The sequence below is a fragment of the Conger conger genome, chromosome 6, assembly GCF_963514075.1.
Source record: "Conger conger chromosome 6, fConCon1.1, whole genome shotgun sequence".
Taxonomy (NCBI): Eukaryota; Metazoa; Chordata; class Actinopteri; order Anguilliformes; family Congridae; genus Conger; species Conger conger.
The window spans coordinates 12,615,498-12,640,147 of NC_083765.1; the positions used below are offsets into that span (position 1 = coordinate 12,615,498).

At 41.7% G+C, this 24,650-nt stretch overlaps 1 protein-coding gene across 1 annotated transcript in view; it reads left to right on the forward strand.

Moving 5' to 3' along the window:
- The first annotated feature begins 328 nt into the window (after positions 1–328).
- ptprja (protein tyrosine phosphatase receptor type Ja) overlaps positions 329–24,650 on the forward strand; it is a 45,106-nt gene continuing 20,784 nt past the window's right edge. The window contains 6 exon segments of the mRNA XM_061245245.1: positions 329–562; positions 20,053–20,074; positions 20,626–20,823; positions 21,855–22,115; positions 22,820–23,080; positions 24,187–24,447. Coding sequence (XP_061101229.1) covers positions 545–562; positions 20,053–20,074; positions 20,626–20,823; positions 21,855–22,115; positions 22,820–23,080; positions 24,187–24,447 — 1,021 coding nt within the window. The 5' untranslated portion in view covers positions 329–544.

Genomic DNA, 24,650 nt, shown 5'->3' on the forward strand with positions numbered 1-24,650 from the left:
GTGTTCACTTACGCACAGGGATCTAGGCTAATGGTTTAGATAAAACATGTCCCTCGGTTCCCGCTTTCGAAGTTACTGCAAGAATGCGGAGTTATTTGAAATGACCCAACTTCCTTTGCTGTCCGCTGGGGGAAACCCAACAAAGTGGACAAAGATAGTGAAGAAATAACGTTTGTTTGGTTGTTAATGTCATAGAGTATCGCGAAAGGCGGATCCATAAAACTGTCGCTAATGTGACGTCTACAGTAGCATATGTGTAGTTTTCGCTCCACCCAGAAAGTCGGAGAAAACTTTCTTCCTCCCTTGAACTCTTCTGCCGCATAAGTGAGAGCAGCACGCGAAGCTGTAACACATCGAATCTGTTTTGATTGAATAAAAAGTGTGATATCTCGCACGCAAGTAGAAAGAGAAGTAGACCTAAACGTGAAGGTAGTAGACATGCCAGGGCGAATTTGTAAGTTATTATTGTGAATTTCCAAGGCTGTCCTGCATCATGAGGCGCCCACAATCGCCAGAAAGGGTTTATTTAAAGACACTTCTTGTTATGCTCGTATTTTTAAAGGTAAGTGTGAATTTATGTAGCACATTGCCTTATTTGCGGATTTACTGTGACATTTTCGCCTGCATTCTGTTCTTATTTTGAGAGAACGGCTTTCAGTAGCATTGCACCTGTTCCCGCAGGTAACTGGGTCCGTCATCTGAGGCATCTCTAATTTCAATATATTTTTTGTTGAACCGTACAATAGTTTATCAAATGCAATTAAAGTTAACTCACAGGAAATATCGAGTTCGCAAGAGACGTATAGTGTATCTTTTTACTGAAATGAAATAAATCATGCTGGGGTCAGGCTACCTTAGTGTTCGTGCGATATTCAATGAAGTCATCCATTACAACTCGGACATATGAATGAATTATTTTTTTAACGAATAGTTCAAGATAAATCACTGTGATCAGAAAGTCCTTATCTCGTCATATCTATTTATGTTTATTGGTTTAATTGTAATGGACTGTACACGTCAGTGTATGACATGATTCTGTCGGGTACGTTTTTTCAGTTTTTAACAGTAAAGCACTGTAGTTATGGTCTACGTTAAAATAGGCGTTTTACACGCTTAATTTGTGGTAGGGCATCTTATCAATGGCCAGTAAAACAGAGGAACTTTTTGTTTCTTTATTTCTTTATTTCATTTGTACACAGACCAAAACTCATGTGACCTTTGCATAATATTTGCATTATGACGCAATAAACTATATGTTAATTGTTAACTATATTAACTATTTCCTCAATTTATTCATGAAACTTTCATCGGATTTATAGCTGTTTCTTATTGTGTATTGGCTTTACATGTTAAATGTTAACCACCTGCTGTGAAATAGTCTATGACTTTAAAATAGTGGATGGGTACCTGAATTGTGGCTTCTATTTTATTTTGAATGACAGTTATGGAGTCCAGTTTCAGCCTTGTTTTAGGTGGCAGTTTTAACTTGTTTATGCCAAGACTGCAGATCTGCTGCATTATTGTAAATATCATGAGTTCCTGAAGGGTCTGGTGTCTGTCTGTTCTGGAGCAGGCAGCCAGGGCCCATTTGAGGAGTGACAAAAGTCTCTTGTTGATTATGGGAACTGTATGTGAAACTGCCATCTCTGTATGTGCTTATGTGCACGTGTGCGTGTGTGTGTGTGTGTGTGTGTGTACAAAGCCTGATGCCTACTTTTAGTCGATACAGGTAGGAAATTATTATATTATTGTGCTATTCATGTTCCTGGAAGAATGTTACAAAAACATATTTTGGCATATTTGTATTGTTCTGTGTTTTTAGGGAGAGTAATTGTTGGGTGATACTTGTATTATTTCTATATCTTATTATTACCTTGTGGTGGGTATCACAGTGCATGCAAAGCAACTTTCATCCTTGATTTTCACAGAGCAAATATGGCAGCCCAGGAAAAGTACAAAAGTACATCTCATGAATGTCCTAACAGTGAGTGTATTTCAGCATGCCTGTTTGACAATGGCTAATAGGCCGTAAACTTTACTAATGAGAGGAAAACACTGACGTTTATATCAGCTCATCACTGCTGTGTCTCGGAACAAGGAAGCATCCATTTTCCTTATTCCTTTTAATATGGTTTCCACCCACCCCTTTTGATTTGCCCCCAGTGATTTGTGCCTTTTCAGAAGGGGTTTGTGAGAGAACAGGGCACTTTGTTACTGCATACAGGGGATGAAATGCTGTGTGTGCTTTTGCCGTCTGCATGCATGCAGTTTTTTGTTCCTGAAAACTGTTAGATTTCACAATTCAGTCATATACAAGTAATATTTGCTCTTAGTATGTCTTGGCCTAGTTGTCAGAAAGGCCCATATTTTAATACTGCAAGCGACCTGCGGAACCAAGATTTCTGAAAGCAATGTTGTTCACGTTGTGTTGTGGGCGAAGATGCCCTGTAGAGTTCTAGCAAAAGCCACTCAGAGTGCAAGCTTATGAATGCTCTCTACTGTCACTGTGTGGAAACATAATTAAGGCTTGTGGAGTCACAGTGAAGGGTTTTAACTGCTTGGTAATCTGTATATCGGACACTATCTCTTTAAGGGGCTGGTCAAGAAGACTCAGTTGTCAGTGGTGTAAGAGCCAGTGATATTCAGTAGGAAGGTATTACTAAATTTTCACCTTCATGGGAGAATGGAGTCAGCGGTAACATGATACAGGCATGTTTTCAGGACAAGCTTGGTATTAAGTCACATGCACCTGTCTTCCCCACTATCACCACTTCAATCATTCCATAACTTCTCTGTTTAGCTGTACTTATCTCTCCAGCGTGGACACACACTTTTTAAAGACAGTTCACTGGGACGGAAAATCCAGAAGAGATTTTGTTTCGTTTTCTGCTACTCAGTTTAAAATGAGCTCTCACACAGCTAGCTCCATCGAGAGCATTTCCGTAAGAGTGGGGAAATGCAAGTGAAACCTACTGATGGGGGTTAGCCGAGTTGGCTCAGGGGGAAGGGGGGGGGGGCATGGAGGGGGAGGGGTGGAAACAATCGGAACATTGCTTTTGAGAGTTCTGCTTGTTGCGTCATGTCTATTGACCAGGGCACATGTAAATGAGAACGTTTTTTTCCAGTACTGAATGGGCTTATTATTATCAGCAGGTGAGTATCGGCTTATCAAGTATAGCAAGGGGTACGATGAGGATGATGTTGAAAATGTATCACCCTCTTCCTTGTGAAAGGTCACCAAAGCCCTGTCCAAGGAAATTGGTGTTATTATAAATAATTTCATTTATTTAATGGAAAAACTTATCAAGCACCCATATCACCCCTGTGAAAAAGTAATTGCCCTGTGCTAGTGCTACCATCTGCAGATTTGTGATGGGGCTATTGCCCAATCTTCACTCCCGTTAGCTGACTAATCAATTCTGTCAGTTAGGCAACACCTAGCTAGTTAACAAGTCCAATAACCTGGACATATCTTGTTCAATTAATGGTACAATTTACCTTGTGAAAGAGGACGTCGTCTTCTTGAAAGTTTTGAACATTTCACAATGACTGACTTCAATTTCAACAGCAAACTGAGATTAAAATACAATTAAATATAAACACAATGTTTATACACACGGAATGTGTACTTCAAAATTTTCCAGTAACATAAAGGAAATTAAATATCTAGACGGCTAACATACAGACTCAGTTAGAATGCTAAGAACAAAAAGATTTTCAATAATATAAAGACATTTTAAATATTGCTTGCCTCTTTAGCTTGCTTTGATGCTATCTTTAGAAATAATTAGCCATTGGGAGAATCACCATGTCGTTGAGATGCCATGGGGTAGACGGCTATTTTATATGCAGTGGCAACGTTATGGCCCAAGCTAGTGGTGGAGTGATAATTGTCTTGAGCATGCTGGAGATAGAGACTTGGACTTGTCAGAGACCATGTGTCTTGCCCTAAGACCACATGCTAAGGCCAGACCAAGCATTTGAGGGTGGAGACCAAGATTCAGACCGTGTCCACATTATGCGGTCTTAAGACTAAGAAAAAATTCATTTGAATGGGTAGAGCAGGGAGGCACAGATGGTGCAGTGGGTAGCATCTGCCGCCTCACAGCAAGGAGGTCCTGGGTTCGAATCCCGGTCAGCTGGGGCCTCTCTGTGTGGAGTTTGCATGTTCTCCCCGTGTCCGGGTACTCCAGTTTCCTCCCACAGTCCAAAGACATGCAGGTTAGGCTAATTGGAGAGTCTAAATTGCCTGTGGGTATGAGTGTGTGAGTGAATGGTGTGTGTGCCCTGCAATGGACTGGCGACCTGTCCAGGGTGTATTCCTGCCTCTCGCCCAATGTATGCTGGGATAGGCTCCAGCCCCCCTGCGACCCTGTTCAGGATAAGCGGGTTCAGATAATGGATGGATGGATGGGTAGAGCATCCTTATCATTGCTCACACGCACATTCAAAGACGATTAATTAACCTCCTCTTGGTTCTGATGCACAGGAATGTAATAGGATTGTGAAAGTTCTTGTCAGTTATCAAACAGTAGATTCACTGCTACTTTTTCTAACCACCTCAGGAAGGTGCTACAGAGCTCTGGCCAGTTTAACTTTACTGTCAAACAGGAAAACTTTCACAAATCAGTCTATAGGCTGAGATCAGAGTTGGAGTAAGTTCGTTTTTAAGATGAAAGAAAAGGGACAAACCTAACCATCTGAAATGTATTCAGAATTTTCTAAAATAATATATATAAATAACTGGAGATTTTGAATGAAGATGTCTCTAAGTCCCGTGCATTGCATTTGAATGAACTTTGAACACATTCAGTTTAATGAGGGGGAGGAATTAGGGTCTGTAGCTTTTTATCAAGGCAGGAAACAGACTGCATACTGTCCAGCTCTTTCTTTTTGGGAAAGCATGGGCCATTGGGGAGTCAATACATGCAAATGGCCTCTCTACCGTATACTATGTTTTTGCATATGCTTTTATGTCGGCATGGCCAAAATCAGAGCAGGAAGTGGACCGGGTGACCAGTTCCAATTCCTCCTGATAGGGATCTGCTGTGAGTCTCTGTACGCAGTTGGAACACACAGAGCAGTTTGGCCGGCAAATACCAGCTCTGATTTCCATAGGTCCAGATGGGCTGCAGATAGGTGGGGGTGGGCGGGGCCACAGGGAGGGCAGAAGCTGGCGTAGAGATTTGTGGGAGGGCCCCCAGGGGCCTGAAATGGAGGGGGCAGGCAGAAGCTCTGTGCCCATCAATCCTACTGTTAGCCAAGCCATGGAAAAATGCTGGTACATGTAGGCTGCTATCCAGAGAACGTGACTGCAAAGTGCCATCATGTCCGTGCTAGTGTTCCTTCACAAGACCCGCAGGCCTGCAAGCAACAGTTAATTTGTATTTATTTTACAATAAATGAATAATGAACTATGATAATTATGTTCTAATATATTTCCTTCCCCTTGATACCAAAACCCTTTAAATAAGTCCAGAAATAAGATCTGAAATATTTGCGTAAAATTGTCATTCTAATTATCTTTAAATAGATGTGATTCTGTCTATAACATCGCTACACTCCAACGATTTGACTCCATTAATCTGTGCCACTGAGATCCTCATGACATATGGAACTGCTAGCACATATTATACCTCCACTGCCGTTCATTGTGAAACTTGAATGATAGCATTATTATGAAGTGATTGAATGGTCACTTACTTGTTATGAAATCAGCTTTGGTAGCAATACAGAATCTGTGCTTTTCTGGATGTGACTCCAGTCAGAGCATGGAGCTCAATACTTCACTTTCATTATATTATTTGTATGTAGTATATTTGCATGCTGTGTGGGCACCAACCTACTAAGCTTCAGTCTATTTTTAGGTACAACTGAGAAATGTAGCCAATTGTTACAAGTTCTGTTTCATATGTTTGTAGAATGCCATGTTAATGTGGAGTTTGTGATTGGATGTATTTCCCACCATGTAGATGTTTGTTTCATACTTTGGGGCTATTTAATTTCATTCCATTCAAGAAGTTTTCTCTGAATAGCTTGCACTAATTATCAGTTGCATTTGAGCTGCAATATTTCTTTGTGTAGTGGGTGTGGCTGTTTTCCCAAGCCTGAGGCATTTCATTATGTTCATCTGCGTCTAATCCCACACTACTCAACTCCTGGTCCGGGGCCCGCAGTGTTGCTGCAACCATGCACTACACCACCTTATTTCACCAATTACCTCTCTTCCTGAACCAAGCAGCTAAATTAATTGGAGAAATCCAATTAAGTGTGAGGAGTACTTCGAAATCTATGAAAAATTTAATAGGTAGCCAATAGATAGATGCTAATACTGGGGTAATGTGCTCAAAGAATTTTGTTCTAGTTAGAATACGAGCAACTGAAGTCTGGTCGAGCTGTAGGGGCTCTAAGGAGGCCACTTCAGGGCAGTAGACGTGAAGTGATGTTGAAGTAGACGAGTGAAACTGCTTCGACTTCGCCCTCCTCCACTCCCCTGGCGAAGTGTGCACTTTTCACATTTCCGGTTGACTTCATCATGCTCATGCCCACATACTATGGAAGCCCAACCCAAAAACCTATCCAGATCCAGAAAGCAGGGAACATTATGCAAAATATTTTGCCAAATTAGTTTTTTCCTTATTATCATGTGTTGCATCCTTTCCGGATTGCGAAATGTGAGATCAGTTTTGTGGGTCATATCCTACCAACAAGTAAAACAGGGAAGTGGGTTTATATACTTGGTTAAATAAAACCAACATGACTCATTCTTGCTGTGCAGTACACTGTGCGATATTGGCCGTCTTTTACAATTGTTACATGTTGCACTGTGCGATGTAGCCCCGACAATATCTTCTTTTATTGCTGTCACACTGTGTGATAAGATCCAAGAATTCTATGAAAAGAGCAGATTATTTACCATTACAGTGGCTACATCATCTGATGTCCATGTGCAGAATTTAAGGATGGTGGAGCAGTACACTAATTGTGCTGTTTTTTTGCCAGAAAAAGTCATTCTGAACACCCCTCTCTCCTGTCCCTTCTCCCTGGCTAGCAATAAACTTGAAACTTAGGCTATCATTTAGTCACTAGATGTGTTAGGAAAATTACATATGTTTGCAAACTTAAACAAGTAAACACAATTCTACAATCAAAAAGGACCTACGGTACAGTTTTTTAGGGCGGCACGGATGGTGCAGTGGGTAGCAGTGCTGCCTCGCAGCAAGGAGGTCCTGGGTTCGAATCCCCATCGGCTGGGGCCTCTCTGTGCGGAGTTTGCATGTTCTCCCCGTGTCTGCGTGGGTTTCCTCCGGGTACTCCGGTTTCCTCCCAGTCCAAAGACATGCAGGTTAGGCTGATTGGCGAGTCTAAATTGCCCATAGGTATGAGTGTGTGAGTGTGTGAGTGAATGGTGTGTGTGCCCTGTGATGGACTGGCAACCTGTCCAGGGTGTATTCCTGCCTTTCGCCCAATGTATGCTGGGATAGGCTCCAGCCCCCCTGCGACCCTGTTCAGGATAAGCGGGTTAAGATAATGGATGGATGGATGGATGGATGGATGGTACAGTTTTTGACCTGTACCATACCATTTTGTGTGAAGCAATCATGTAATTGCAGTTCCCATCGTTTTCAAGAAATTGCACACGTTACTTTCACCCTCTGTTACTTTCGACTCATCTCTACCCTATAACCCAGCTTTAAAGGAACACAATAACATTTTGGAAAATATTTTTCAACTTACCCAGACTGAGATGAGATGTTCGATTTTATTTTCATTTTTGTGCATTCACTGGCTCGGTTTCCATGTTAGCGTAATGTCTTAGCTTAGCCAAGACTTGAAGCCTATAAAAGTCAGTAGCTAACCTCCTTCAAAATCAAGAAATACACCTTACTGCAACTCTTATTTACACAAGGTATCATGTGTTTTTTAAGTACGTGTGCGGGAAAAATAGAAAAGAGACCTTGTTTTCAGAGAAGCTAGACAGTTGGAACTATAACCGCGGAACACATTTTACAGTTTACATTTTAGTCATTTGGCAGACGCTTTTAATCCAAAGCGACTTACAAGTGCATAGGTTCTACCATAAGTCAGAGCATCACATCGAGCAAACTAGCAAAATACACAGGAAATGCTGTTCTAAACATAGTTGTCATCAGAAGTGCATTTTTTTTTTTTTTTTTTTGGGGGGGGGGGGGGGGGGGTTAGACAAGGATAGGGATATCAGAAAGGAGGGGCAGGAAAAATCTGGAGGGAGGACTAAGGTAGAGTTTGAAAAGGTGGGTTTTGAGTCTGCGTCGAAATAGGGGGAGGGATTCTGCTGTTCTGACAGTGGTAGGCAAGTCATTCCACCACTGAGGAACCAGAATGGAAAACAGGCGTGAACGTGCAGCTCGACCGCCAGGTGCACGTAGAGATCCACGCACCTTCTGAAGGTAGGGCTAGATCTGGCACCAGAGCTAGATACCTTCAGGAGGTTTGTGGATCACTGCGCTCAACCAGCGGAAGATGGAAGGATGCATGTGTGTTCAGCAGTTATAGTTCCAACCGTCTAACTTCTCCGAAAATAACAACTCCTATTTTTACCATAATGTGATATCCAAAATTTTCATGTAGTTTAATGCAATTAGTGCAGTGCAGTGTGAAGAACTACTCCCAGCGATGTATGAAGTTCTGATGGCTGGACTTTCTGTGCATTAGGCACCTGGACATCATACCCAACCCTTGGCACCAGGTGTGGTTGTCCTCCTTTATTTGGGCTAAATGTGAGATTGGATCAGGGGTGAAGTTCAGAATCCACAATGGAGGTTTTTGAAAGATCCTCTGTATGTTATCAGGATTTTCTTGGGTGTGCAGAGAATAACGAGGATGTTATTTTAGTCCCAAAGAATGGATTCCTTCTAAAAGGGCTTGAGGAACACAGTCAAAGGAAATGAAGAATTCAAAACCATTAAGTGAAAGAGAAAAAAACAGTGTTGTATTTGGACTGAAGCCAGTGCCTCTTTGATGTAGTAATGCGATGAAATGACTGTGGATGCAGTAGCCCTCGGAGCTAGCAGTAGAGAGTGAAGTTGTTCATATTTACATCTAGACGCTGTGGATCCTCCTCAGTTTCAGGGAGGGGAAATGGAGTCTGTTGCACACCCTGCTTCAGGGAATGCGTGGAGCACAGAGCACGAGGGACTTGCAGGTTGCTTCCTGGTTGCTGGTGGATTTTGAACAGTACATAAGTATTGGGACATGAGCCTCAGTCTGTTGGGAAATGGTGGTAATGAGGGGGCAGGGCTCTGGAGCATTGTAACACAGCGTACCTCAGGCTGTAGCCATGCTACAGTGGGCTGAGGCCACAGCGCTTTTCTGCACAGTCGGGGTGGGTGGAGCAGGTCCTGGGAGTGCAGAGGCATTAGCCGCACAATTTCCATCACACCGCCGCTGCGGTTACGAGGACAGTAACGGTGTTTGTTTGGGTATAGAACCTGCTGTCCTCCACGGTCTATTTCACTGGTCTCCTCGCCTCCATCTACTTCTGTCCATCCTCTCCCTGTCTCTCCCCACATCCGCATTTATCTGCCTCCGTCTTTTAATCTCTGCTTCTGTTTGCCCCGTCTATCTCTACCTTGCAGATCTGTTTCTATCTTAGCCTCTCATTTCATTGCTTTTAAGTGATAATCTTCTAAATGATATATAGAAGTCATCAAGGATATAAATATATACATATATGCTGCACATACATGGTATGGTGATTTTTTTAATGTTTGACCACCTAATACCTAAGTTACATTACATTACATTATTGGCATTTGGCTGACGCTCTTATCCAGAGCGGCATACAGTTGATTAGACTAAGCAGGAGACAATCCTCCCCTGGAGCAATGCAGGGTTAAGGGCCTTGATCAGGGGCCCAATGGCTGTGCAGATGTTATTGTGACTACACCGGGGATCGAAGCACCGACCTTGCGTGTCCCAGTCATTTACCTTAACCACTACGCTACAGGCTGCCCCACAGTGTATTGCTGGGATATTAGTAAAAGTCCTTGAATGGCTAAAATGTGCGCACACCTTTCTTCTAGGGTTTAAATTGGATTATTTTTTAACGTAATCTGGAATCCAGACAATGCAGCGTTACTGGTTCTTAGTGGTCTGCAGTGTGAGGTTCTTGATGCACTAAGTTTGTGGTTAAATGAGCAGCTTCGATATCCTGACATTTTCTATCCCACATCAATGTGGCATCAAGCCAAGGAATACTTTTACAATTGTTCCCACATTGGCTGAAATGGGTTTTTGGGGTTGTTTGATTCGCTGTGGAAAATTATCATTGTAATGCAAAATAAGAATGGATTGATCTCTTCTATCTGATTAGCAGTTTTCCTAGTTTTCCCCACCATCATTGAAAATAAAACCTTCCAAGATGCTCCCTGGATATATCCCTCTTGCTTATCACCTTTGGAGGAGACCGAAACCGAGACCGAGATATTGACCCATTGTATGTTTACCGTAGTCAGTATGCGGTACATCTGTGTAAATGCTACATGTGCCCTGAAGTGAGCTTTAAATCCACAAAACACTGAGATGTAGAACACTTCCTGTAACATTCACCAGACCTTTCTCGCACGCTGTACAGCAAAAGAGAACGAAAAAAATAACATTCTCTCGACAGGCAGCAGGGTTCCAGCATTGTGTTTTTGTCATTTCTAGTGCCCTTAGTTAAATACATCATGGCCACCTTTAAATGGTTCAGATAAGCTGTTCACAAAGCAGTGGGCCAACACACCCTGTTCTCACCCTTCCTGATACAATAGTGTTATTCTTATAATAATGATAAAAGAGGAGGCAGTTTACTTGAAGTTTTCAGCAAATAATTAATTATTCTATAGCAGATTGTTATGCTACATCCTAAGACATTAGGTGATGACAGTGTTGCATTAAGATATAGAGAAAATAGACAAGAGACCATTACACCATAAAAAGATGCAAGAATGAAAGACAAACACTGAATTTACAGTTCAGAGGATTGGGGCAATTTCCAGTGGGTCAAAGATGTTATTATTTTCAGATGTTAGATGAGAAATATACTTACCTGTGGCAAAATACCAAGTAGATTATGCAACTGCAGGACACTGTAGGTAGTGGCATTTAATCAGAATTTTAGCAGTGTGTGACTCAGCAGACCTGTTTTACACTTGTGGTATGCTTTTCTTAGAACAGCTTCCCCTCATTACTGTATTGAATCTCCAGGGTGAATAATTTCAATGGTCTGCTAGTATTATGTAGCAACACAGAACAATTATTTTATTTTATTTTCTTCGTAAGAACCTCAGAGGTGTAATAAGTAGTGCTATAGGCTTTTAGAGACATTCCTGGGGCAATATCAAAGAAGGAAATGGTAGTAGGGAATTTGTGGGGTTTGACCTACTTGGACACAGAAGACAGAAAGCCAGAATCAGAGAGAAGGCCAATGGCAGCTAGCTCCTACAATTAGCAATCTGGAAGATTCTAGATAAACCAGCAGTTTGTTTATGTTGCAAATACATTAACATTCCCTTCAAAGGCCAAGATAGTATAGGAGTCTCAGGGGTTTGCTGTGAAGACTGTGAGAACAGGCAGGCAATAGTCTACTGACACAGCTCTGGCCCCAAGAGGGTCAAATCATATCAATATTTATTCCATTGTCATGTTGCCATGGCGGCCAGGCCAAGAGAGGTCACTATAGGTCACTATAACCTTTTTTTTCCCCCCAAGTTTCTCAAAACCTCTTGTGTCAATAACAAAAAACATAAGGGAGCCATGGAGAGCAACTGTTTATAATGAATGGTACAGTACACAGAAGCCACTAACAGCAGACATGGTAGTTCTTGTGTTACTTTAACATAAGGACATGCTGTAAATATGTTAAACTCTACCAACAACTGTTTTGCCTTGAAGAGTTGCAGTTAGGCATTATTTTCCCCATATTGCTGCACGTTCTCTTGATTCGGAATATCCCAGACTACCCTGTTTCAACACTGCAAAATTTTCTCTCTGAAGCACATGCTGCCACTTCTCTTACTTCAAGCACAGTTCACCAGAAGAGTCATTATTGTGCAATAAGGTGTGGCAAAACTCACTGAGGCCCTCCATCCCTAGTCAACGCTATGACTTAATGTTCCTATGCACTTAAGACCCGCCAGCCACAGTGGACACATCACTATACTAAACCAGAGCTTTTGTAGGATGAGCCATCTCAATACACTCATGTGAGCACATTTCTTTCAGTTAAATAGTTATTGTAACAGTACGAGCTTATGACTATTTTTTTTTGTGCTCTGCAACGTTTGGTCCCTTTGTGAGGTAAATGCATTTATTTAAGGGGTTTAGTACCTGAAGCTGATCACTAGCGGAATCGTGGCCATCTCAGCCTGTGTAGCCAGCATTCTGGAATAGTTAGATATGAGTTGGAGATAACACAGCCTGTTTTACAATTCCATTTATAGGTTTAATAAAGATTTGCATAGGTTTCCATGATCTAATCAAGGGGAAGTTTTGGGTACTAATAAAGTTACAGGTTCAAATACAGTTGACACAACAGGGCTTTAGTTAAGCATGCAAGGCTTTGGCTACATTTGTTTGTGGAAAAAATATACACATTTGGTTTGAGAGAAAGGAAGAGGAAATAGATCTGTTGAAAACCTGTTTTACTGCATGGCATTAATTCAGATTATTTGAACAGAAGGTCCAGTGTTGGCTGCAGTTAGTTGCAGGTGTATTGGTCTTTATTGAATTAAGGTAATTTTTTTTAGAGCAGGGTTGGAGAATGAATAGGCTCACTGCTTCCACGCTGGTAGATGGGGAGAAAGGGAAACTGGACGTGTGATGGAGGATGCTTATCTTGGGCTGGGTGTTTTTCTTACAGTATGAAGTCATGCAATGGCAGTTTTACAATATCATCATCAATGCTATTTAATATTTTACACTGAGGAGCAGTTCTGCAGACAGAAACGCCTTGTTAATGAGAGAGGTCCAAGGAGAATGGCCAGCTCTGAACACACAACGCATCAAACCTCCAAGTGGATAGGCTACAGCAGCAGAAGACTTAATACGTCAAAACAATGTGTCTAATAAATACCTAATCATGTGTTCACTGAGTGTTCACCGCACAGGAAATTACATCTACAATGACATTGGAAAACCAAATACCGTCATACCGTCAGTAATCATGAAAAATATAATGATGTAATAATTTGGCCATATCGCCCCACCCTACTGTGATCAGAGCCTCGGACCATTCTGAGCGCCCGGCCCTTGGCTCCTGAGTGCGCACAGTAGATATGTAGAGGGAGCGTGGCACTCGGGCTTCTGTCAGAAGGGGCTGGGTGGGACTGTGTTCCCTTTGAAAGGCAGGTCCCTGGAGAAGCCTGGGATGGTTGGTGCTGGGGAGGGTCTTCCTGCCACAGAATGCCAGGGCTGGGCCTTGGCTCCTCTGCACCGCCTGATAAGGGCTCGCTCCAAGAAGTGCGTGCACACACACAGGAATGCTGACACACCACACAAACGCACACACACACATGAATGCTGACACACCATACAAACGCACACACACACAGGAATGCTCACACACCACACAAACGCACACACACATGAATGCTGACACACCACACAAACGCAAACACACATGAATGCTGACACACCACACAAACGCACACACACGAATGCTGACACACCACACAAACGCACACACACACAGGAATGCTCACACACCACACAAACGCACACACACACATGAATGCTGACACACCACACAAACGCACACACACAGAAATGCTCACACACCACACAAACGCACACACACACATGAATGCTGACACACCACACAAACGCACACACACATGAATGCTCACACACCACACAAACGCACACACACATGAATGCTCACACACCACACAAACGCACACACACATGAATGCTGTCACACCACACAAACGCACACACACACATGAAAGCACACATACACACACATGAATGCACACACATCACATAAACAGACACACACATGAAAGCACACACATACACGTGAATGTAAACACACCACACTAACCCACACACACACACGAATGCACACACACCACACAAACACACACACACATGAAAGCACACACACGCACACACACACATGAATGCAGACACACCACACAAACGCACACACACACATGAAAGCACACACACACAAATGTATACACACCACACAAACCCACACACACACACACATGAAAGCACACACGCACACTCACATGAATGCAGACACACCACACAAATGTACACAGACAAACTCACATACGTGAAGGCACACACACAGACACATATGAACACACACACTCTCACACACACGTGCAGGAACTTGCATACAGGAGTGCACTGACACACACGCACATGCATATAGGAGTGCACTGACTCACATGCACTTGCTACTGCAGTGGACTGGCTCCTTACACAATAGCACTTTTATGCACACTACCGCACTGAGTCATTAAACAGTCTGTTATTGTAATGCCATCAGGGACTTTCTTGTGTTTTTTCATACTAATCCAGTATGTTTTCTACAAAATTCACTCTAGAGATGAAATATAATCAATAATTACAAATACAACTGCTTTAATTTCACATTTGTGCACATTGCCTGTAGAGTTGAGATACTCATAGCTGTAAAGAAAGGAGAAGAGCCTCTCACGAGCCTTTCACATTTTAACACTTTCCTTTTTATCTGCTTCTCTTGTCCAGCATCAGCTGTGGTGTTAAACCTGGTGTGATAAACTTGTCTGGTTTCTCCTAAACTCTAATGTGTGAGTTGCTGTCTGTATTAAACTCCAGTTCCTTGCATGCTCAGAATCACATTATTGAGTGATTAAGTGACTTTAAGACACAGGCCATGTTAGCAGCTGATCTGTTGTGATCTGTTGAGTGTTTTATTTTCTGTCGTTTTATTGATGAAATATTTCATAAGAAAGAGTTACTTTCTTACTTATTATCAGCCTGACTCAAAGTTTGATATTGCCAGACTAAAAGTCAGAACTGATCATAAGATATTGTCACTGCTGTGCTGTGGTCGCTGGCATGAGGCTGACTTTATTATTGTAATTATAGAACACTTTTATATATTTTTTTTTAAGATACAGTAACAGATACAGAATTTTATATTTAGGCAATTTTTATTATGCCATTTTTAGGACAGAATGGAGAACTTCTGAAGTGTTGCTAGGTTACGAGTTTATGATTTCCGATACAATGACTCAACCGAATGTAAACATAGCAGTTTGGTTTTGCTAAGTGAGGAGTGACTTATCATGAGATACTGGCATGCCTTGGACCCTTAGCCAATAACAATACGAGGTCAGAACTAACTGTTGTATAATATAGATTAATGCTACTGATGACTAAATTTAGATCACGATGACTGGGCCCAGCATTTATAGGAAGCTGGTAATGCTTCCAGGATTATGTATGTATGCACAAGACACAAACATAAAAGCTCTCATCAATAACCTACTATTATAAGGATATGGTTCAACTGATTGAATAAATGATGGTGTAAAATCTTAGACATAGCAAGGACTGATGGATTTGGATTTGTGTGAAAAACAGGAACTCTGAAAACCATAGTAAGAACCCAAAAACAAAAAGGGAAAATATTGTGGCAAACTGACCGCACTTCCCTGAATCGATCGAGGTTACTGCATGTTCAATTCCCTTACCCCTCACCATCACCTGCACTGCCACCCAGCAACTCAGCCAGCTCTAGTTAGTTGGCAGGAAACCTGGCAACAGGTCAGGAGTGAGCAAGATAGTCAGAGCCTGGCTGTAGCCCAGGTGTAATTAACACAGGTGTTTCAATTAGTGCAGACTTCTGGGGAAACAGGTGAGTCAAAGGGGAGGTGAACAATCAAGGGGAAAGTTACAGTCAAGGAGCGAGGGTTACAGTCACACAGCACCAGGGGACAGTTGCCGTCACATTTGTCACATTAGTCAAATTGTCTGCATTTATATAGCGCTGTACAATTCATGCTTCCCATTCACCCATTCACACACCCACACACACCAACAGCGATTGGCTGCCATGCAAGGTAATTGAGGGTTAGGTATCTTGTTCACTTCAACACACCTAGGACGGAAATCGAACCAGCAACCGTCCAACTGCCAGACGGCTGCTCTCACCGCCTGAAACTGAGCCAATGTGGCCCCAGGGTGAGGAGAGCGTGACCAGATCACTGTTCCTCATCATGCACCAGTGATCTCTGCACATTTCCAGCTGCAACTCCCTGTCGAGCTGCACATGAAGTGTCTTCCTCTGACGCACGAAGCGCCCATGCAGGAGCCTGCTCCCCTGACTCTACGGAAGATGCTTGGAATATTGAGGAAAAGGGGGGCATAAAAAACATTAATTGATTAAACCAAGCCTTAAGAGTCCATTTCAGGGTTTTATATTTGTGGGGGAATATGTTATCTCTCATGAAGAGGAAGATATTGCTCTTCCTGACAATAACTTTTTGGTAGTTTTCACTTCTCTTTTTCTGAAATAGATCTTCAAATTTAAATGGCTGATGATCATGCAACAGGACATGCCATATCTGTCACGCCAAATATTCACAGCCTGGAGACTTCTCCATTTAAGTGCTCTCAATTTCGCTGTCATGACACTGGATTTCAATTATTTAAAAGAAAGAAAGAAAGAATGCTGAAACTTAGATGACAATAAGGAACAGCTGGCTTAATGCTGAAGCCCAACATTGTGTCACATTTCAAGCTTTTTGTGAAATTATACACGGCCTTCCGATTCCTGAAATGTTGTTTACCGGAATCACTACAGAACAGTGGCTCTCGTGCACACTTGCTGAGTAGACAGTTGTTCTTCAGGGGTGTTGGAGCACAGAATGAGGGTGCGCAATCCAAACACAAACCAGTCCAGCAGGTTCAGAGTGGCCATTCGGTGCATTCTCCTGGAGTATTTGGTGTGCCTCAGATGTCACGTGACAGAGGCTCTGTCAGGCCTTTAATAAAATGTCAGTGGTATCCTTATTACCACTGACATTTTCATATAGTGTTTCTTAGTGCTTCCTCTCCTAAAATCAATGCAAACCTATATCTAAAAAAAAATGTTGGTTCCAGAACAGGTTTGTTGCACTATTCATTTATCTGATATAGAAAAAGAGTGGTGAAAAAAGTGCCAGGCTGGGAATTTTGTATTTGGATATATGCCATTAGATGGCAGCTCCTAGTAAACAGAGTATAATGGTCCAGCCACTGAAGTGATTGTTTCATTGTCATTTTGGGTCTGTTCTTCCTCAGAGAAGGGGGAGAGGGTTCCAGAAAAGCTAATTCAAAAGCTCTTTTATGGCCTATGTCCATCAGCTGTGACTGACATCCATACTGTCCCATTGTTGAAGTTGCATGGATAAACACATTGTTTTTCTTAGCTCACTTTTTTCTTTAGCTCACACAACATATTTCCAGTTTGGTAGAAATATCAGTTTGTTTTGCAAATTATTTGATATTTATGGAACCAAATATCTGGGTGCAGTTTTGGATAAACTCATGTGGAATTTGAATGCCTGTAAATATGTGTACCAAATCTGGTACATACATTGAGATCAAGTTTCAAGTGGTTCTGTGTTGGTATTTAAATGGTAAATGGTATTTGGTATTTGGGTTGGTATTTGTATGTATTTTGTGTACACTGTATGTACATTCTCTGACATATATTTGCTGTGTCTTCAATTCCTGAATGGTACAAGCCTCCTTTAAGTCTTCAGCAATGTGTGTGCAGTAAACAGTTTTTGAGATATAGACAGACTTATAGGACTAATACAAAACAGGCAGAATTGCCTTCTAGGGGGGCAAAGTGGGTTATTTTCTGTAAAATCACAATAAGAACTGATAGACTACTCTTAAATCCATGTGTTGAATTGAAAATAGACAACTTTCCCTGCATTAACTACATGCTCACTTTTTCGGCTTCCTCCTGTAATCGCACATTTTGTTTTTGCAGAATAGTAAGAAACGTATTTGTATAGTATAATGTGCGGTCATGGTTTATTTTTTCTTGCACTTATCAGAACAGGAAGGATGTTTTTTCAGAACATGTTACTGTGCTAAATCTGGGTGTGAGAAGCTGGAAATCGGCACGGATGGTGCAGTGGGTAGCACTGCCGCCTCACAGCAAGGAAGTCCTGGGTTCGAATCCCCGTCGGCCGGGGCCTCTCTGTGCAGAGTTTGCATGTTCTCCCCGTGTCTGCGTGGGTTTCCTCCGGGTACTCCGGTTTCCTCCCACAGTCCAAAGACATGCACGTTAGGCTGATTGGAGAGTCTAAATTGCCCATAGGTATGAGTGTGTGAGTGAATGGTGTGTGTGCCCTGCGATAGACTGGCGACCTGTCCAGGGTGTATTCCTGCCTTTCGCCCAATGTATGCTGGGATAGGCTCCAGCCCCCCTGCGACCCTGATCAGGATAAGCAGGTTCAGATAATGGATGGATGGATGGATGGAGAAGCTGGAAATGGTCACATTCTGACTTTCATTCCTTTGGCCAAGTTTTTTCCTGCTACTACAAATGTAAAGGAACATCTATGAAAATGTATGACACATAGCCCCCTTCATCTCGTTTGCACCCATAGAGCCCCTGTGCAGGGCGTTGGGTGTGGGGTGCTCTCTTTAACCCTTTCCACTTTGCCTCCCCTAGAGGGCAATTTCCACCTATTTTGTACTAGTCCTATAAAAGTTTAAATATCTCAAAAACGATTTACTGCACACACAAGACATAAAATAAAGAAGAGATTTGTACCATTCAGAAACTTGAGACAGAACTAATTTATGTCGGAGCATGTTGATGCAGTGTACACGAAAGTTACACTGAAATACAAAACAATTACAAAAAGTACATTTTATAGTTTAGCAGTGGACATCTCAGTTTCTAAGAAATATGTTATATTTCTGCACAAAGTTGATGTCAACTTGTGTGCAAAATATGGTAAAGATATCAACAGCCATTCAAATTGAGAGTGTCCACAAATTTATCCAAATACAATATATCTACATATCTTTTTGTCCAGGCACATGAATGATCAGAAAAGCTTTTTTTTTAATACAAAATGTAAAACAGATTTTTTGATACAAAATGTAAAGACCTTGATGACCAAAATATTTTATTCACATATATGAGAGTATGTTTTTATAAAGCTCAAAGTGTTCAAAAGTCTCTCCAAAAAAGATTGCTCAGCCGAATGTTTTCTAACAAATCAGCATCACATTTAAAATGGAACTTTATTTCAAAATTTTGTTAACCAGAGCCTCTGTAGCCATTAGCCAGTACAATTACAGATTTACATCTATATAATTTGGGATGTGAACGTCTCAACAGTGTGGATGGGGTTAAAGCGCATTTGAGGATATGCTGTGTGAAAGAGTGAGTGGCAGCTTCTCCGTCTGGCAGGCCTGTGCTTGTTCCTCAGAAAGAGGAGGGGGGCATCTGACTTCTGCAATTTCGACTGATGGATGCAACCAAAGAACAAACAAACAAATGTAATCATGATTTTTACATCACAGGGTCTAAAAGATTTTGGGACATTTGTTGGGTTGGTTTGGAATCTGCCCCTCTCCCCCTCGCCCTCTCCCCAACCCAAAATCAATTCCTGGCTACATCTTTGCTTCATACAAGCAAAAAAAAAAAAAGGTCATACATTCATTGACAAAATGTTTTGCTTTGCAAATTCATGCTTTTAACTGTGAGTATATTAAACACTGAACACTAAGGTTGCAAAAGTTATTTTTATGCTTCCCTTCAAATATTTTGCAACTTTTATGCTATGCCTGCTACTGATAAGCATCTTTGTAGCTTTTTTAATCACTCTGTCTTTGGAAAATGGCACCTCCTGGTGTTGATATAAATGCCACTACAGTACGCAAGCTGACATGCAACTGAAGGGATCCAAGAGGAAACTCGATGATATAATGATTATATTACAGTTAATACTTCAGCTTTTATGTTCCCTTTGGTTTGTGAAATTAATACCCCATTTGTTTTTCTTCCCTTTTCAGGTCTCAGAGGAGGTGTTAGGCTGTAAGTAAAGCCTTCTACAGAATGACTAAAGCACATCAGTCCAAATGTGTGTCTGTGTGGGCACAATACAGTGTGTGTGCAAGTGTGTGTGTGTCTGTGTGTGCATACACATACAGCATTTGCATGTATGCATGTACATGTCTGTTTGTGTCTGTGTGTACATTACTGTGTCTGTGTATGTGCATGTGTGTGTGTGTGTGTGTGTGTGTCTGTGTGTGTGTACACATACAGCATTTGCATGTATGCATGTACATGTCTGTGTGTTTGCGTGTCCATGGTGTTATTTTATTCAATATGATTTACTCATATGATGTAAATAAATCATATATAAATCAAGTATAACAGTTAAGAAGGATTTTATATGGGTATGCACTGTAAATAATACAATAATTTACAATAATTTATAATTATATGTATTATACATAATTTAAAAAAATATAAGTGTACTTGTAATTACAAGTGTAATGCATGATTAAGCATGAGTAACTACCACATTCATGGAAGAAGTGAATTTTTCTCTCGTTCTAATGTTTTTCATTTTTGCTATATAGGCCCTAAATGTGAATTCAAAGGGGTATCATCAACATCAAATATAAATATAAAGGGAAAATCCAACTGTAATGTTGGGGATAACTATCACAGTACTCCCGAGGACAATGACCTCCTTGTGTCAAATCTAAATCCAGGAACATCATATAACCTGACAGTTAACTGTTCGACTGAATGCTGCAATTTACAAGTTACAACGAGTAAGTAAGAGCATGCATACTAATACTGTATGCATGCTGTCCTCTTCTACACACTGTACTGTATTGTGCCCTGAAATGATGCATTCCTGGTCAGCTGATGAGAGCCATGATCGAGGCTCAAACCTGTCATAATAAGACATATACAGAATGTTATCATGATGTCACTTTTTTTTCCATGGACCTCTGAAGCAATTATGTTGTAGTATGTAGTATGTATGTTAAGTAGACTGCCTAAATTTGCAGATTGAAATGTGCATATTTTAAATGCAGAATGTGGACAAATTTGTACTTTCAATCACCAGTGGTTTGGATGTACCTATTTATCAGCTCTGCCTTGCAATGTCAATATAGCATCAAACCAACCTGTAGAACAATCTTGTAGCTTCAGTCCGAATGCTTTTTTGCTAGCATGCATTGTTTTTTAAATTATGAATCTTATATTTTTTCTGCATTTTAGTCAAATCGCCTGTACAGACTAAATGCTGTATGTAATTCTGTAGTAATTCCCTGGTTGTGAGCACAAGGAATGACAAGAACATCTACCCACATTTCCAAGCTTATAGAAATAAAAACCTAGAGTAGAAAGGGAGTTTCAGAAATTCTGCCAAGACGCACTACTGCCCATTTAATAACTAAATGAGGCAGTGCCTCATCTGTGAAAGGTCTATATTTCTATGAGCTCACAGAAGGTGTGGACATGCTTGGAGAAGGTATGTCGCTCTCCGGATTGTTAGATCCATTTGTGCTGTCGGGAGGCGTGGTCATATGTATGCGATGTATCTTAGACAACATGGGTAATTGGTATAGATAAGATACACCTGGCAACCAAATTGGGAGAAAAATTGAAAAAAATTAAATTAATTATTAAAGAATAAATAGCAGTGTCCTACCAAAGTTATTTAATTATCTGGGCTGAAAGTACAACAATGATGGTTTTTGAATTCCAACTGGAATTGATCATGTTTTTTGTACATTTTTTGTATAAGCTCTCCCACCATCTCTCCCCATTTCCCCCTTTCTGGCACGCACAGGACCTGATGTCATCAGGAACCTCTCTGTCACTGAAATCACCACGTCATCTGTGTCTCTGAGCTGGACTGAGCCTCAGGGAAAGAGCTCAGTCTATAGAGTAGAGTGGAATGACAGCTCTGTAGCTATGAATGAAACCACAAGTCAAACGTCCATGAACATAACCGGTCTGACCGCTGGAGCTCAGTATGTGTTCAGCGTGTATGCAGTTGCTGAGGATAATCAAACCGCAGGAGATTCTGTCAGTCAGACTCAGTACACAAGTAAGTTCATATTGTCCATGACAGTCTGGCAGTCGGAGGGTTGCCGGTTCGATCCCCCGCCTGGGCTATGTCGAAGTGTCCCTGAGCAAGACACCTAACCCCCAAATGCTCCCGACGAGCTGGTCGGGGCCTTGCATGGCAGCCAGTCGCCATCGGTGTGTGAGTGTGTGTATGAATGGGTGAATGGCGAAGCATCACTTGTACAGCGCTTTGGATAAAGGCGCTATATAAATGCCTGCCATTTACCATTTACCAATGGTTAGCCACCAAGGCTAATCTCTCGCAAACCCAGCTCACCACTGTAGTAGCCAATCCATACACGTCTCAGCTTGCCCTCCTCCTCCTATTGGCTCATAGTGTATTAGACACCTGCTTTCCATGTACAATACAAAAAATGTAAAAAAGGCCCAATGCCAGAAGCAGCCCGAGCCGCTCTTAGAATAACACAAATAGAAGTGGACAAGCAAGGTATTGTGCAGCAGTGAACACAGACACAGGTTGCCAGTGTATCATAGCAATAACTGAGCATGTTTGTTTTGTAATGTTTTCATGGTGAAAATCTTGCATAGTATGCCTTTAATACTAAATCGATGTAACCCGTGCTCTCCCCAAACCGGCTTAAGGGAACCAAGGAGAACTTCTCATAAATTTCTTCCATTTTATTTTTTTATTCTCCCCAATTCCCCCCTCTCTTGCACGCACAGGACCTGATGTCATCAGGAACCTCTCTGTCACTGAAATCACCACCTCATCTGTGTCTCTGAACTGGACTGAGCCTCAGGGAAAGAGCTCAGTCTATAGAGTAGAGTGGAATGACAGCTCTGTAGCTATGAATGAAACCACAAGTCAAACGTCCATGAACATAACCGGTCTGACCGCTGGAGTTCAGTATATGTTCAGAGTGTTTGCGGTTGCTGGAGATAATCAAACTGCAGGAAATTCTGTCAATAAGACTCAGTACACAAGTAAGTCCACCACCAGGGGGTGCATTTGAGCTTAATTCAAAACTTTAACGCCTTTTCTGTGGTATTACAGCTATTTGCGAGAAGGCATGTAATGTTGCAGGCTAGTTAGTTGCAACATTCCTTCAAGTTTTTCCTTTCCCTGAAACCAAGCTTGGTACCAGCAATGTGTGTAATCCTTTGAATATTTGTACTAGCTTGCTATATTGTTCCATGTATTTCTGTCAACTGTCATCACCACGGCCAGTTCAGATAATCTTTTGTGTGTTACCAGGATTGTGTGCTTCCCTTAGGCCTCTGATATATCCGTACATTCTCTACGGATAGCTGGACATTCTCTCTGGAAGGTTTGATGAATGTCCAACTATCTGTAGCTATCCGTACTGTGTTGATAGCTGTCTGATTTAAGCAGCTGTGCATTGAAACATATTTTGTATGAATGTCAGTGAAATAATAATACTGACACAATACTGACCTGGCGGTCGAACTGCACGTTCACGCCTGTTTTCCGTTCTGGTTCCTCAGTGGTGGAATGACTTGCCTACCACGGTCAGGACAGCAGAATCCCTCCCCCTATTTCGACGCAGACTAAAAACACACCTTTTCAAACTCTACCTTAGTCCTCCCTCCTGATTTCCCCTGCCCCCCTATCTGATATCCCTATCCCTCTTGTCTAACCCCCAAAAAAAGAAATAAAAAAAAATTGCACTTTTGATGACTATATGTTTAGAACAGCACTTCATGTGTATTTTCCAAGTTATGGATGTGATGCTTTGACTTGTGGAAGAACCTATGCACTTGTAAGTCGCTTTGGATTAAAAGCATCTACCAAATGACTAAAATGTAAAAATGTAAATTTAAAAGGTAATTATAGAGAATTACCGCCCCCCCGCCCCCCCACCCAGACCCCTTACAGCACCTGGGCACTTGATCAAACCGCCTCTTTCTGTCAACTTGTGCTTGCATGGCATAATGTACCAGATTCACTTAGTTCCCAATAATGGAACTGTGTGCTGTGCTGCTATCAAAACTGAATCATGTTTTTTATACATGTTTAGTATAAAATCTCCCACCACCTCCCCCCATTTCCCCCTCTCTGGCACGCACAGGACCTGATGTCATCAGGAACCTCTCTGTCACTGAAATAACCACGTCATCTGTGTCTCTGAACTGGACTGAGCCTCAGGGAAAGAGCTCAGTCTATAGAGTAGAGTGGAATGACAGCTCTGTAGCTATGAATGAAACCACAAGTCAAACGTCCATGAACATAACCGGGCTGACCGCTGGAGCTCAGTATATGTTCAGAGTGTTTGCGGTTGCTGGAGATAATCAAACCGCAGGAGATTCTGTCAATAAGACTCGGTACACAAGTAAGTCCACCACCAGGGGGTGCATTTGAGCTTAATTCAAAACTTTAACGCCTTTTCTGTGGTATTACAGCTATTTGCGAGAAGGCATGTAATGTTGCAGGCTAGTTAGTTGCAACATTCCTTCAAGTTTTTCCTTTCCCTGAAACCAAGCTTGGTACCAGCAATGTGTGTAATCCTTTGAATATTTGTACTAGCTTGCTATA